General features: G+C 34.0%; 1 protein-coding gene across 44 annotated transcripts in view; it reads right to left on the bottom strand.

Moving 5' to 3' along the window:
* The window catches only part of LOC100001114 (uncharacterized), a 145,045-nt gene that overhangs the window by 106,118 nt on the left and 22,857 nt on the right, over positions 1-16,070 (bottom strand). For 23 of the 44 annotated variants that reach the window (XR_012399577.1, XR_012399580.1, XM_005162923.6 and 20 more), the window contains exons 2-3: positions 11,864-12,040; positions 10,170-10,226 (exon numbers count right to left, since the gene is read on the bottom strand). Coding sequence is in view for 39 of the 44 variants with exons in the window: in XM_005162923.6 (XP_005162980.3) it covers positions 10,170-10,226; positions 11,864-12,035 (229 nt within the window). In the remaining 5 variants the exon portion in view is untranslated. The remainder of the gene's footprint in view (positions 1-10,169; positions 10,227-11,863; positions 12,041-16,070) is intronic. The other 21 variants (XR_012399578.1, XR_012399581.1, XM_073941188.1 and 18 more) reach the window with 1 other exon arrangement.

Raw genomic sequence — 16,070 nt, 5'->3', positions numbered from 1 at the left:
TGTGTCGCCGCGCTATGTGCTATCACATGTCAAATCATGGAACGAACAACTCATGTAAACACCATCATATTATGGTCTTATTATTAAGGTAAATAATTTGATTACTGATGTCCACGTAAACGTAGTCATTATTTTTAAATAGTTGGTCTTAACTTAATTAATAATTCCTTTTGATTTTAAAGTTATTAAAAACTTATCGTGTCAAACTTTACACTGCAAAAAAAATCATTTTCTTAGATTTTTTTGTCTTCTATGTGGTCCAAATATCTAAAAAAAATTAAAATCAGAAGAATTTTCTAGACAAGCAAAACACATCGTCTTGTTTAGGAAATACTATGCCAAAATGAAGTGAGTTCTTCTTTAAAACCAGCAAAATAATCTGCCAATGGGTAAGCAAAATAAAATTATGCCAAAAGAAAATATAAGATATTTTGCTTACCCCATTGGCAGATTGTTTAGCTCGTTTTAAAGAAAAACTCACTTAAAATTAGCATAAAATTAGCATATAATTTCTGAAAACAAGACAATATGTTTTGCTTGCCTAGAAAATGCTTCTTGATATAAGAATTTGTAGATATTTGGACTACATAGAAGACAAAAAAATCTAAGTAAAAATGCATTTTTAGCAGTGTACAGTTAAATGCACACAGTTAACACAGCCATGACTGTGTTCTAAAACATAAAGAGCCGCCTACATAGTGAACATTCTAAGGCATCATGGTGTGCTACATATAAAAACAAAGAATGCCTTGTGACAAACTACATCTAAGATGTATAATAGGGCCCAATTATTATTATTATTACTATTACTATTATCACCATCATTATCATCAGAATAATAACAATATTATTAATAGTATGACATTATTCACATAATAATTGAAATATTACAAAGTAAAATGGAATTCAGAGCCACAAGGAATCTGGGAAAGATCAAAGAGATTTAAAGGAAAATCAAAAGGAGTTCACACTTAAACATGAAGATTCCCTAAACATTTTTTTAAACCGTTCATAAATTGCAAATATTTGGAGACCTAAATTAATCAGAGTTTTGATTGCAATTAGGCCTGTCACAATGATTAGTATATTGATAATTTGACAATACGTGATCAATCATTTCTGGTGATGCATTATACAGTTGAATTATTAGACCCCTCTGAATTATTAGACCACCTGTTTATTTTTTTCCCCAATTTCTGTTTAACTGGAAGAAGATTTTCAACACATTTCTAATAATAATAGTTTTAATAACTCGTCTCTAATAACTGATTTATTTTCTCTTTGCCATGATGACAGTAAATAATATTAGACTAGATATTTTTCAAGACACTTCTATACAGCTCAAAGTGACATTTAAAGGCTTAACTAGGGTAATTAGGTTAACTAGGCAGGTTAGGGTAATTAGGCAAGTTATTGTATAATGATGGTTTGTTCTGGAGACTATTAAAAAATATATATAGCTTAAAGGGGCTAATAATATTTTCCTTAAAATGGTGTTTAAAAAATTAATAACTGTTTTTATTTTAGCCTAAATAAAACAAATAAGACTTTCTCCAGAAGAAAATATATTATCAGACATACTGTGAAAATTTCCTTGCTCTGTTAAACATTATTCGGGAAATATTTAAAAAAAGAAGAAAAAATTCAAAGGATGGCGAATAATTCTGACTTAAACTGTATTATTAGCCATGCATAAAAACCAATTCTATCAACATTTGTGCATGCTGATTGAGCAGCATCTCTATCTCTAATGAAGGTGTCAGTGTCAGTATGGTTAAAAACATTGTAGTATTTACTTTAAATGACTATAGTATATTCTCATGTGGGTTTCTGACAGCTGAAAATAGATCTGCTAGCAGATATCACAGCCTCGGTTACTCTTTACCTTGCACTTTTGGGTTAATATATACTATCATTTATTTAGTGTATGCATTTTCACATTCTGATTTAAAAAATTTATTTGTAAAATGACTATATTTAGATTAAATTAAGACAAAAATACGATGTGTTCTCTGGAAGAGTGCACTTGCATTGTGATGATATTATATTGTAATTCCGCCATTAAATAATAAGGGGCAAAAATGGTCTTAAATTGATAAAAAATATAAAAAAAGAATATTTTTATTAAAAATAGATAGTGACAGGCATAATTGCAATTATAATTTCAACAAAATAAAAACCTGAAAAAAAATTAAATAGATTTCATCGGTCCTAAAAAATATGATTGTTATACCTTTAACAAACTTCAAATGACTACGCACACTTTCCTAATGACTAAAAATTAATTTAACCATTAAAATTGAGCAAAGAACAAAAAAGAAAACAACAAAAGAACGTTAAACTGTGGTGAAAAATAAAGAAATCAGTTTCATAAGGCCCTACAATCACCTGCTTATCCGTGCCACATGCTGTTATTATTGCATTAAAAACGATTCAGCGGTCAAACTAGATGTGGAATAATGCTTTTGCTTTGCACACATCAAGTCCTCTTTTGAAGACGGTGTCAGGAACGTGTTTCCAGAAGATTCAGCAGCGTAAAGCAAGAGAAGAGAAGGTGCTGTGAGGAAACTGCAGCCACGAGCAGAAGATCTTAGTTGTCTGAAGCGAGGACAAACAGACACCACGCAGGGCAGAAAGACAGCAGACAGAAAGAGAACAACAGCGCTGGTTAGTAAATCACACCTGTCAATCAATCAACCATGAGCTAGCTAGGTTTCCATCCACATGTTTGTATGCTTATTTTGGAATATTGCACAAAATAAACTTGCATGATGGAAGTGTCGGCATTAAAAAGACTACAGTTAAAGTCAGAATTAACATTATTATGAAATCATTAGATATTATTAAGGTAAAGAAGATTTTCTAAACACATTTCTAAACATAAGTTTTAATAACTCATTTCTAATAACTGATTTATGTTCTCTTTGTCATGATGACAGTGAATAATATTTAAATAGATTTTCTTCAAGACACTTCTATACAGCTTAAAGTGACATTTGAAGGTGCTGTGTGTAAGTTTTTGACTCTTCTAAAGCAACAAAACACCATAATATGTTAGCAGATATCCAGAAACATGCTCAGTGAACATTGTTGCTTATCTAAAAAACACTGCTGGGGTCAGATATTCTGCTTTAAAAATGTGCGTTACATGCCGGAACAGCTGTCTTTGTTTTGGTCCCTTTATGTCGAGTTCATGATTTTCAAAGCAGTGTCGAAACATTTGTGACACGACTGCATGACTATCTGCGCTAGCGTTTTGTCGCGGCTGTGTTTACACTGCAAGACGGATCAGCGACAGGGGCTTTCACATTGCATGACTTTACAATAGGAGGAATAGCCAACAACTTCGTCCAAACTACGTCTCACAGCCAAAAACACGTTGTATATCTTTTGTTATTAACTACATAACGAGAAAGAAGACTTTATTAAGGGAAGGAATATTTTTATAACACATTTCTAAACATAAGTTTTAATAACTCATTTCTAATAACTGATTTATTTTATCTTTACCATGATGACATAATATTAGACTACATATTCTTCAAGACACTAGTATTCACCTTATTCTCAGCTGACGAGCGGGCGCTGCCATTTGAATCTTTTTGTCTTGCGACTTTCGGTCACATTCACTTTCATTCATTTTTTGACGTTAAAAACTGCTCGTTACGCTGCTTGATGTTGCAATTTAATATTTTCTTATTATATTATGCTACTTGGTCTGTGTAGTCATGCAAACATTTGTTTGTTGAGCGAGTAGTTTGACCGTTTTTGCCGTTTATTATTCCTAGTCATTTCTCCCATAGGCGACTAAATCGGAAGTCCTAAGACAATCGCGAAAACAGGCGCACTTCCGCATTTTACAATAAGGTCAATTCAGCTTAAAATGACATTTAGAGGTGCTGTATGTTAGTTTTTGACTCTTCTAGAGCATTAAAACACCCTAATATGTTCGCAGCTATTTCAGAAACATGCTAAGAACATTCTTGTTTATCCCTCTCAGCCTCAAATTAAGTTTTAGAAACAGGAAAAATCTGATATTTGGGGAAAATCATCATATGGGGTAGTACAATAGAATCCTGACTATTTTTTTTAGAGAGAGCTTAACGCCCTATTCACACGGGGCTTCAGCGTCAACGCTTGACAGAGGGCGTGTCTGAATTTGGAGCTGAAACGATCGTCATAGAAGCGTCAGCCAATGAAATTCAGTCAGCAATAGGCCACTGTCTGAGCTGGTGTATTTGGATACAGCGATCTGATTGGCTGACGCTTTCGTCGGCGCTTGAAAAGTTTAGCTGGTCCCAACCTCTGCAGCGAGGAACGCTTCTGAATCGGCGCCGACGGATCCACAATGCAGTTCGGCAACGCCTGACGTCACCGATTCAAAGTGAATGGGAAGCATTGACGCTAGGGTTGTAACAATATACCGGTATGACGGTTTACCACGATTTGAACGTGCACGATTATCATACCATGAACAATTGCATATCAACCGTTTTAACCCTTAAAGACAGAGACAGCCGCCCGCGGCTAAAAATAAGTATTGCTCTTAAATGTTTAATAACTTTTGATCCGCTGATCCGATTCATACAATTCAAAGATTGGCATAAAGAAGAGAATCTCAGCTTTCCAGTGCTGTATCACATAACATTCGCGGACTTTCAGAGGCTCCGGAATCAGTGCGGTTACGTCATCAAAATTTGACCACGCTGATTTGACAAAGAAACGCTCGTCACTGTGTCTCCGGACAAACCAGACATCATACATTGATGCATTGTCCCTGATTGGTTCAAACTCGCTATATCACAACCAATAAGCATAGGTTTTGCTTTTGTTTGTGGACCAACACTGAGCTTTTTGAACAACACGGAATGAGAGAAAGGCATACATTTATGCGCGGCTAAATAAAACGCAAAAAAAAACGTTTTGCATGAAATAATTCTCATACTAAGTACTTTTGCATGCACAGCAGCACAGAAACATGACAAAACAGTGACACAGCAAAGACGAACTGCTGCTCTTGCTGTTTTCAAAAGACGCAAATGAAGATGCAGCTGTTTGTCTGCATTGCAGACAACCATATCCAAATCCATATCCACAGACAACCATATCCATGCTGGCACATAAAACCTAAGGATGTTCCATATTGAATCTAGTTTCGTTATGTAACTATTTATAGTATAGTAAATATTTATATCTATTTTTTACTGAGGATTTGCACCATGTTTATTTGGACTTTATTTGGACTTTGACACATTATTTATTATTTTCTTATTTTTATTTGTTCATTGTAAGTGGTGTTGTTTATAGTAACTGAAAATATATTATTTGGAAAAAGTTAAATTTGCTTCACTGTTCTATTATTTTGTAACATTTGTAACATACCGTATACCGCGAAACCGTCAAACCGTGGTATTGTTTTAGACGATTATCATACCGTAAAAAATTCATACCGTTACAACCCTAGTTGACGCTGATGCCCCGTGTAAATAGGGCGTAACATGCAGGCGTTCTGGGATGTTGCAGATTTGCAACATTGGCCTAGTGTGGTAATTAGACACTGACGACTGAATATGATATGAACAATAACTTTTTATATACAACTTTTCAAACAACGTACCAAATTGCTTTTCTGTGGCAGAACAACAAAAAAACAACATGGGATCCAAATCCAATATCTCAAATCCTCATTGAGTAGGTCATGTTTCCAAGTCACTTAGTCATGTGGTACTGCAAGAAACAGTTTTTGTCTTTTGTGTCATCTGTGCAAGTGGGGAAACTGTTTGTTGCTAATGGACAACCAAGTCCTGCAGTGGTACTTCTGAGTAAAAAAACTTTAAAAAAATATGTATCTGGAGTAATAAGGTAGTTAAGGCTCCTGTACACGCTTTTCGTTTGCGTTTAACGTCAGCGTTTTTACGAGTTTCCACGTTCATATCGCCTCTGGGCGTTGTCTTCAATGTGCACTTGTAACCCCACCGGTCCTACACCGCCCAACCCGCTCCGAGCTGGGATCGAACCGGCGATGTTCCGCATGAGAGTCGGTTGCTCTAACAAGGAGGCTAAAGACCATAGACCTCTAGCGTCTGTCGCTAGAGCACCTTTAGAGGTCAGAGGAGTGAGGTTTACCTGCACTGCACACACTAACTGGCCACCGTTACACTCACCCCCCTAAACCTCACTCTCATCTGGGTCACGGCACCAATGTAACCCTACCAGTCCTACGCCACTCAACCCACTCCGAGCTGGTATCTAACCGGCGACTTTCCGCATGGGAGTCGGTTGCTCTACCAAGGAGGCTAAAGACCATGGCCTCTAGCGTCTGTCGCTAGAGCACCTTTAGAGGTCAGAGGAGTGAGGTTTACCTGCACAGCACTTCACTAGCTGGCCACCCTTACACACTCACATTGACAGTTTTGCGCTTGAGCGCCTCCAAGTGCTGATTACTGTAACTTCAGCAGCTCCGTGAGCGTGAACAAAAGTGCCGATCTGATTGGTGGAGAAGGTTTGCGTCAAAACAAAAAAGCGAGCATGAGGCGTTTCTTTTTAAATGATGCTTTTGCGCCTGCCGTTTTGCGCGTTGGTGTGCACGATCACATTGACGCCAGTTATTTAGTCGCAAGGCATTAAACGTTGACAGAAAACGCAAGCAAAAAACGTATCGGTTTGCACGGGCCTTTAATTTTTAACAGTTGCAAATCGGCAATGCCTGCCTTGAGAGGGTTATCTGAAAAACAATGCTGAAGTCAGATATTCTGCCTTGAAAATGCATGAAACGGCTGTCTTCGTTTTGGTCTATTTATTATTATTATTATTATTATTATGATAACCTTTTTAATTTTACCAGGAAGGACGCATTGAGATTAAAAATCTTTTTTACAAGAGCTCCATGGCCAAGATTAGGCAGTCTACATCAAGGGTGTAACGATACGCGTATTCGTATTGAACCGTTCGGTAAGAGACTTTCGGTTCGGTACGCATTACAAACCGAACATTTCGATTCGATTTCGAAAATATATAATGTTTTCAGTGCAACAACGCTCAACATGGCATCCCAAATGACATGGCAGACAACATGCTGCCATCACCGCTGTCATGTTAAACAGTAGACCAGGGGTCACCAATCTCGGTCCTGGAGGGCCGGTGTCCCTGCAGGGTTTATCTCCAACTTGCCTCAACACACCTGCCTGGATGTTTCAAGTATACCTAGTAAGACCTTGATTAGCTTGTTCAGGTGTGTTTGATCAGGGTTGGAGCTAAAATCTGCAGGACACCGGCCCTTCAGGAACAAGTTTGGTGACCCCTGATGTAGACCATCGCTTCTGAACTCAGAATATCACTTTATTAAATCATGCACTCATTAGCAATCTTGCTAGCCTCTGTGTCAGCCTGGCTGCTCGTGCTGGCTCCGCCCCTGGAACCCGACACAACACAGCCAATCTCAATAACCTGTTCACATATCAACACACCACCTGTCAGTCCGTCATCACAGTGCTTCAGTATTATTATTATTCTATTATCATTCCCTCCAGAACTTTCTTGAGCATCCGTCTGCGCTAACAAAGAGCATATCGTGCATCCAAAATGTACAGCGCTCATTGCGTTTCGTCTTCTGAGGCGCAGCTCATTTATTAGAGGAGAATAAAACACCACAGTGGCTCAAACTACACTTCTCTCAGCAGATCTGTGCAGGTTTATTAAGAAGTGATGGTTTAGTTCTCTTTTGTTTCTCATTGGATGAAAACACTCGCACATTTTTATGCAATATTCCAGTTTTTGGATGGAAACATAGCTAATTAAATCAATCAATCAATCAATCAATCAATCCAGCTCTAGTCTCATGCAGCAGGCATCATGCAGCATCCACAAATATACTATAATAATGAATACATGCAGGCTGTTTTCCCTGGACAGCCGTGTCGACTGCAGCTCACAGATCTATATATTCACTGTCCTACTTTTACTACCTGCAAAATCTGCAGAGGAAACTTTCCAGATTCGTGATGAATGTCTGGAAATGCACAACTCATGTGGGAGACTCATAGAGATGTTTCCAGAACACCAGCGCCATCTTGAGGATGATTGAGTTAACTATAGGGTGATTGTACTGCAACACACCACAGTTCACTGAAGAACTGAAGTATACTACAACCTGTTTTAGTTCACTACAGGTAATACTGCAGGGCTCGAAATTAACTTTTTTACTTGGTAGCACCGGTGCTCCCAACTTCAAAAATTTAGGAGCACCAGAAAAAATGTAGAAGCACCCACCAAAAATGATTGAGCACCGCTGCAAATAGTATTTTAAGGGACTTATTGTATTTTAAAACAAACAACATCAATTAGGACTAACAAAACCCACAAAGAACTATAACTAATGCTGAGATTACATTTATATTTGTGTGCAATAATTCCAAAATGAATGTCGAATGATTATAAAATATTGATGATGAAAATGACAATAATAGTAACAATGAATTACATTTGTCATCATCATGCTGCCTTGAATGTGCATGAATGCGAGTTATCTGCTATAAAAGTCTGTTACTTTATGAAAAATAAATGTATAGTTTGCATCAAACAAAAATGAAGCATTGCAGTAAGAAATATTGATTTTGTACTGCTGTTTATGTATGCATGTCAGTTTAATAAATAATATTTCTGCTGCAAAACAAACAAAAGATTATAATAAAATATTAAATTCAAGGCTGAAAGCTGCAAAACAGTCATCAGTAACTAAATAAAAAAAAAAACAATATAAACCTAAAGAAAGAATAGACAAAAGAAAGGAAGTAAAGTCTCACTTCTATCACTCTTTAAAAGTTTTGGTTTCAGTTTGTGTCAATTTAAATGTTCAGATGAGCTGATTTTCATTTTTCTGTGTTTGTGGAAAAGCAGGCGAGTCAGCCGACCCCATTTATCAGCAGGTTGAGCACCGGCGCAATACCGCTGTTTGTTATGAGCCGCAGTTTCAGTGTAAACTTAGTAAAGGTGAGCTTCTCTGGTGTTGATATGTACAGTATTAGATTTGACTTTTAGCAGACATTTGCGCTGAACACGCAGTGAATGCAACGCATCGAGATTCGGGCGCCTTCTCCGAAAAGCACGTAGTCGATTGATCTCAGCTGGCGGATCAATATTCTCCACATGTCATGATCGCTCTTATCTGCGCCTCAACTTTAGATGGGGTTTGCAAACCTGTGTGCTTTAAGTTTTCACTCTTCAGCCGTTTGCATTTCTCGTGGTCATAAAAGCTCCCTCCCTGTCATCTAACAGCGGAATACCTTGGGTGATTGACGACTTAGATGAACCAACATAGCGGCAGGGAAGAGCGATTCAGCACGTTTTTAGAAAAAATCAAAACAGGTCGCACTACAACCATCATCTGCAGTCGCACTAATGTGCCCAAATATATTATGAGGTCGCATAGATTAATTTTCGGGTGCATATGCGACCAAAATGGTCGCAATTTCGAGCCCTGTACTGCAGTATGCTGGAACGTTCATTAACAAAAGTTGTAATAATGTATGCATAATGTTTTTTACTACAGTAACTTTTTCCATGTGGGCATGTGGTACTTTATTACACTTTTTGAAGGCATTGCTCTGGTCTTCTTTTGAGGCCACTGCTCATTGTTTATTCAAGTTAATAAATGCATTGCCTAACAGAGCCTTGCTGTAAAGCGTGAGCAAAATAAATGACTTTACAAAGTTGAACTTTTAAAAATATACAGCTATTAACCCGAACCCTGATAAACCAGAGGATCATACTGTCTGAACTGCTGAAAGAGCCAATTTTAGCATTATGAAGTTTGCTTATTTTAATTTGACTACCAAATGATGAACAGCATACGCACCTGTTTGACAAACTCATGTCTACAAACACATCTCATGCAAATAGAAAATGCTGAAAATGAACCACAAATCCCACAGACAGAAATCATATGACAAAAGATGCTCAAAATACAGATGAAAGAAAGATGGTGTTCGCTAACATGCATTTAAACTAAGCTAAAATCTCCTCCAGACCCAAAGAGACGAGCAACTTCTCCATCAGACAAATCTAATGACCTGAACAGAAGATGAGCATGACGGGAAACAAGCCAAACTAAAGTAATGGAGCGACACCCGAAACTAAACTGAGGCGACGAGAAAATCTGAGGCGTCTCTTACCGGATTTATGAACCCTTTGAGCTTCCTGCTGTCCTTTCTCCACTACTGTACCTGGATCTGTTCACACACACACACACACATGCAGACTCAACAATTACATGCGTCTGAAAGGTAAAATCCTCAAAAGGCAACAGAAGATTCCAGAAAAACACAAGTTTGTTCAAAGCAAACAATGTCCTGCAAGTCAATCAGACGCCAACAAAAGATTCACACAGATCAGAGAAAAGCAGAGGATGACTTGACTTTACACAGCGATGTGTGCTGAACTTCAAAGCATATTGTAAAAGGAGAGGCCTGTTTGAAACAAGAACATGTCTGCAAACATTAAAAAACAAATGGGTTGGCATTTATATATGGTGTCATGTCAGAAAACGAAGAAAGAATAAGATCCTGAATATCGTATTTTTTAATGAAATGATATAGAAAAAGTAATAAAATAAACCCTAATTCAATGCAATATAAAATAAAATAATCAACAAAAACTGAAATGCAATTTAATGCAATGAGTTAAAAACTGAACGCAACATAAAATAAAGCAATAGAACACAAAATAGAAATGCAATGCAACATTAAAATTAATAATATCTTCAACTTAATTAAATCAAATAGAAATTCAAAGCAAAATAAAGCAATGAAAAGAAAAGAATGCAATGAAATAAAATAAAACCAAATGTTATGCAAAATTTTAAAAAATACTAAACGTATATTATTATAGAATATTTTTAACAAAAACTAAAATGCAATTTAATTAAATAAAATAAAAATAAACAAAAATAAAATAAAAATGTGCAATGCAATCCTATAAAAACATAAAATGCAATGCAGTATAACAATCAAAAATATCCTCATTAAAATAAAAACAAATTCAAATTAAAATAAATCAATAAAATGGAAAAAAAATGCTATGAAACAAAACCAAATAGTGCGCAATGTAAAATAAAATAAACAAAAACTAAAATGCTAATTAAAGAAAACAAGAATAAACAACAATAAATAAAAAATGTGCAATGCAATAAAATAAAAGCATGAAACGCAATGCAGTATAACAATTAATAAAATCCTAATTCAAATAAATACAAATTCAAATAAAGCAATAAAATGGAAAAAATAATGCTATGACATAAAATGAAACCAAATGATGAACAATATAAAATAGAATACTAATATTACATTATAGAATATTTTCAATAGAAACTAAAATGTAATTTAAGGAGAATAAATACAAATAAACCCAAATAAAATAAATGTGCAATGCAATAAAAAACAAAACAAAATGCAATGCAACATAAAATCAACAAAAACTAAAATACAACTTAAATTTAAAATTAAATAAAATAGAAGCTGAAAGACAAATGAAGCAATCAACTGAAAAGAAAATAATGCATTGAAATGAAACCAAATGAAATGCCATATAAAATCAAATCAAAACTAAATTTAAAAACTAAAATACAATTTAATGAAATACAAATAAACAAAAATAAAAATGTGCACTGCAATAAAACAACTACACAAATGCAATGCAGTATAAACTAAATAAATAACTAAAGAGAGATAAAGCAATGAAATAAAATAAAAAAATGTAATGAAATGAAGTGGATAAATCTAATGGGGCTTCATCCAGCAATAAAGCTGAAGTAGATGCACATCTAATATGCTCACTGCTAAACCTGTTCATGTCAACAGATCAGACTCACCCTTCCCGTCATTGTCCAGCAGTGGAATAAAGTCCGTTTTTCCGACCGTTTCTCCGACCTGATCATCGAAAGCTTCGGCCTCTAGCGTAGCCACAAAATCTCTCTCCACGACATCCTCCACGTCCGGCTGAGGAGCATCGTTTAGAGCGTCAGTCAAGCTCAGATCCGCCATCACTCCTGCTCAAACACACAACACAATACACACCTTAAACCAAGAAAACACACATGCAAGGAAAACTGTCTATATTAATGTCTATGCAAATGATTATGATGACACTTTGATATCAAATGCAGGATGCTGAATAATTTCAACAGAAGCATGTTTTGATCAAAATGAGCACACAACAAAAATATCTGCAGGGTAAAAGCAGCCCATAATGTGTCCATTTTCCTATTTAAAGGGAAAGTTCAAACAAAAACGAAAATTCTGCTACTGTTTACTCACAAATTTAAACCTGTTTTGAGTTTTTATATATACACACATACATATACATACATACATATAAATATATATATATACACACATATATACACACACACACACACACACACACACATACATATATATATATATATATATATATATATATATATATATATATATATATACATATATATATATATATATATATATATATATATATATATATATATATACACACATACATATACATACATACATACATACATACATACATACATACATACACATATATATATATATATATATATATATATATATATATATATATATATATATATATATATATATATATAAATTATATACACATAATTTTTATTAATTTTAACATATTTTATATATATTTTTTAAAAATCGCTAAATCGTACGAACAATTTCTGGGAATTTTTTTAAATCACAAAAAAATGAAAATCTAGGGGGCCTGAAAAGAGTTGAAAGCACATGAGGGAGAGAAAACGATGAGATAATGTTGATTTTTGGGTGAACTGTCCCTTTAGCTGTGTTTTCCTCTTCAAAGCATGTCTGTCTGTCTGTCTGTGTCTGTCTGATGATGATCATTATGTGTGTTTTCCTGTTGTTTAATCTCAAGACTCTGAATCTGTATTTTCCTAAATCACCGAGATTAAAGATGCAGCAGTGCTGGAACAGCAGGATTACAGCTGGGAGACACACACACACACACTCTCTCTCTCTCTCTCTCTCTCTCTCAAACACACATGCACACTCTCTCTCTCAGACACAGACAGACAGACAGACAGACAGACAGACAGACAGACAGACAGACAGACAGACAGACACACACACACACACACACACACACACACACACACACACACACACACACACACACACACACACACACACGCACACGCACACGCACACACACACACACTCTCTCTCTCTCTCTCTCTCTCTCTCTTTCTCTCACACACACTCACTCTCTTTAATAGAATTAATTATATATATTTATATATCAACCTAAACAATGAAATAGAAAACTACAGTAAAGATAAAAAAACTAAAACTTGTAATAAATCAACAATAATGTATAATTGTATATAGTGTTAAAATACACAAGAATAATAAACAAAAAAAGCAGAAAAAAATAATACAATAATAAATACCAAGATTAAAACCTCAATGATTAAAATAAAAGAAATAAAACACAATATAAACAATAACAACCATAACAATATTAGTGATAATATCTACATAAAATAAAATTAATAAACAAAATAAAATAAAACCAATCCAAGCAGTCGACAACACAGCAGCAGCTAATATCAAAGTATATCCAAGACAAATCTCCTTTAGAATCATACATCATAATGCTGAAGCTGGTGTTCTTTTGTGTGTGGCGTCCCCTACTGGTGAGGAAGAGTAGAGTGCAGACTAACGTTTCAGGAGGAGAGACTTTCAGACAGGAAGTGTGTGTTGAGCCTCTAGAACAGCAGCTGCTGAACATCCGCTCTGTGTACTCAAATATGCAGTGAGAGTGAAGAATGTCATGAGCTCATCGTGTGTGTGTGTGTGTGTTTGTGTGTTTGTGTGTGTAGGCATGATATCATCAATGACGACATCACACACACCCGCTCTCCACTGATCAATATAAATAAAGTCTAAGGTCACTCTGCACCCATTCTGATTATTACCACGATAAATGACCACCGATATACTCCCTAAAGGTCAGATCGCTGTTCTGCCATGCTGCATTAATGACAGTTTACTTTCATTAAAAGTCTGAGTGAACCTAAAGCAGTTTATGGCGTACTAAGCCTGCTGGCATTTCTAGATATATTGATTTTATTATTTTAATTTGTTGTTGATTTATTTGAAAGTATTAATATTAATAATGTTTATTTATTTAATTTGTTTATTTAATTCAATTAAATAATTTATTACTACATGTAAATTATATAAAGATAATAAAAAACAGATAACACTTAAATTTCATTAATAATAATAATAATAATAATAATAATAATAATAATAATAATAATAATAATTTCAAATAAATTACCAACAAAATAAATAAAGAATAAAAAATCTACTGCAAAGAAATAATAACAAATAATGATAATAATAATAATAAAAATTAAAAATGAAACGTAAAAATATTAAATATTAAAAAAATATAAAAAAATATTCCTATTATTAATAACAACTAAAGATCAATCAAACAATTAAAAACATTCATTAAATTAGTAATTAAATTGATAAATAATAATAATTATTTAAAATAAATAAATAAATGAATATGAACTAATATAAACAAAACCAAACATAAACATAAAACATAAAAAAATATATATAAACAAATAATCATATTATTAATAATAACTAAATAATAAATATCAATTAGATACATTTATGAAATAATAATTAAATTATTAAATAATAACAAAAACAACAACAATTAAACTAAAAAAAGTAAATATTAATATAAAATAAATATAAAAAAACAAATAATCAAACAACAACATATGCTAAACTTTAACGGCAAGAAATTAAATGAAATTATTAAATTATTAAACTGTCTGAATTTATAATTGAAACTAATTAATAACAACAATAACAATAACAACAACATGAATAATAATATTAATATTAATATTAATAATATTAATAATAATAATAATAATAATAATAATAATAATAATAATAATACATTAATAAATTTATTTATGTTGCAGCTGGAAGGGCATCCGCTGCGTAAAAACTTGCTGGACAAGTTGGCGGTTCATTCCGCTGTGGCAACCCCAAATTAATAAAGGGACTGAGCTGAAAAGAAAATGAATGAATGATAAATAATCAGTTAATTAAAATAAAAAATTCAGACATATAATACCAAAATTTAATTAAATTATAAAAAATAAAATGAAAAAAAGAATATATAAAATATATTTCAATGTAAATAAAACAAACAAACAAACAAACTAAAACATATATACAGTCACACTTTATTTTGATGATCTGTTTGTTGAACTTAAACTACATTAGAAGTAGACCGTTAGGTTAGGTTTGGGTTAGTGTATGTTGACATGTACTTGCAAAGTTTTTTTACAGTCAGTTAAATGTCGGTTGAAGGAGCAGCATCAGCAGATATTAAGCAGACAGTCTACTACTCAAATGCACCATCAAAATAAAGCTTTACCATATATTTAATTATATAAATAAACAAACAAAAAACCCTATAACATATATTAAAATGTAAATAAAACAAACAAATAAACAAATCTATAACGTTTATCAAAATATAAACAAAAAAGCCAGCAAACAACAACAAACATTAAAATACTAAAGAGAGAAACAAAAAGTCAACAAACAACCTTGTGCCTATATTTTTCAATAAATATTGACTTAAGGTTGATCCCTGCCTTATAAAAGCCCCTTCAGGTCATGCACGACATGAACGGTTCTCTCTCAGATTATTGCCTGTGCTGCGTATGACCTGATTCTCCAGGATCAGAGAGCAGCGGCGGCGGCGGCAGCAGCGAATCAGCAATAAAGAGAGATTTTCAGCTTTAGCTGCATTGATTTTCCCCCCACAGCTACAAACATCCTGACATTCTAGACCAGACTCTCCTCCTTCAGAACCTGTTCAGCCAAACTTATAAAATACAGCGTGAGAAGTGCAGCTGAAACACAATATCTGACTGTTATGAGCAAAACAACACGTGTGTTCATTAATACTGAATATAAACAGCAGCAGCTCACTGTAAGAGC

This window comes from Danio rerio, chromosome 24, assembly GCF_049306965.1.
Source record: "Danio rerio strain Tuebingen ecotype United States chromosome 24, GRCz12tu, whole genome shotgun sequence".
Classification (NCBI taxonomy): Eukaryota; Metazoa; Chordata; class Actinopteri; order Cypriniformes; family Danionidae; genus Danio; species Danio rerio.
Note: the sequence above shows the minus strand (reverse complement) of the source record. Positions and strands in the feature narration are given on the sequence as shown.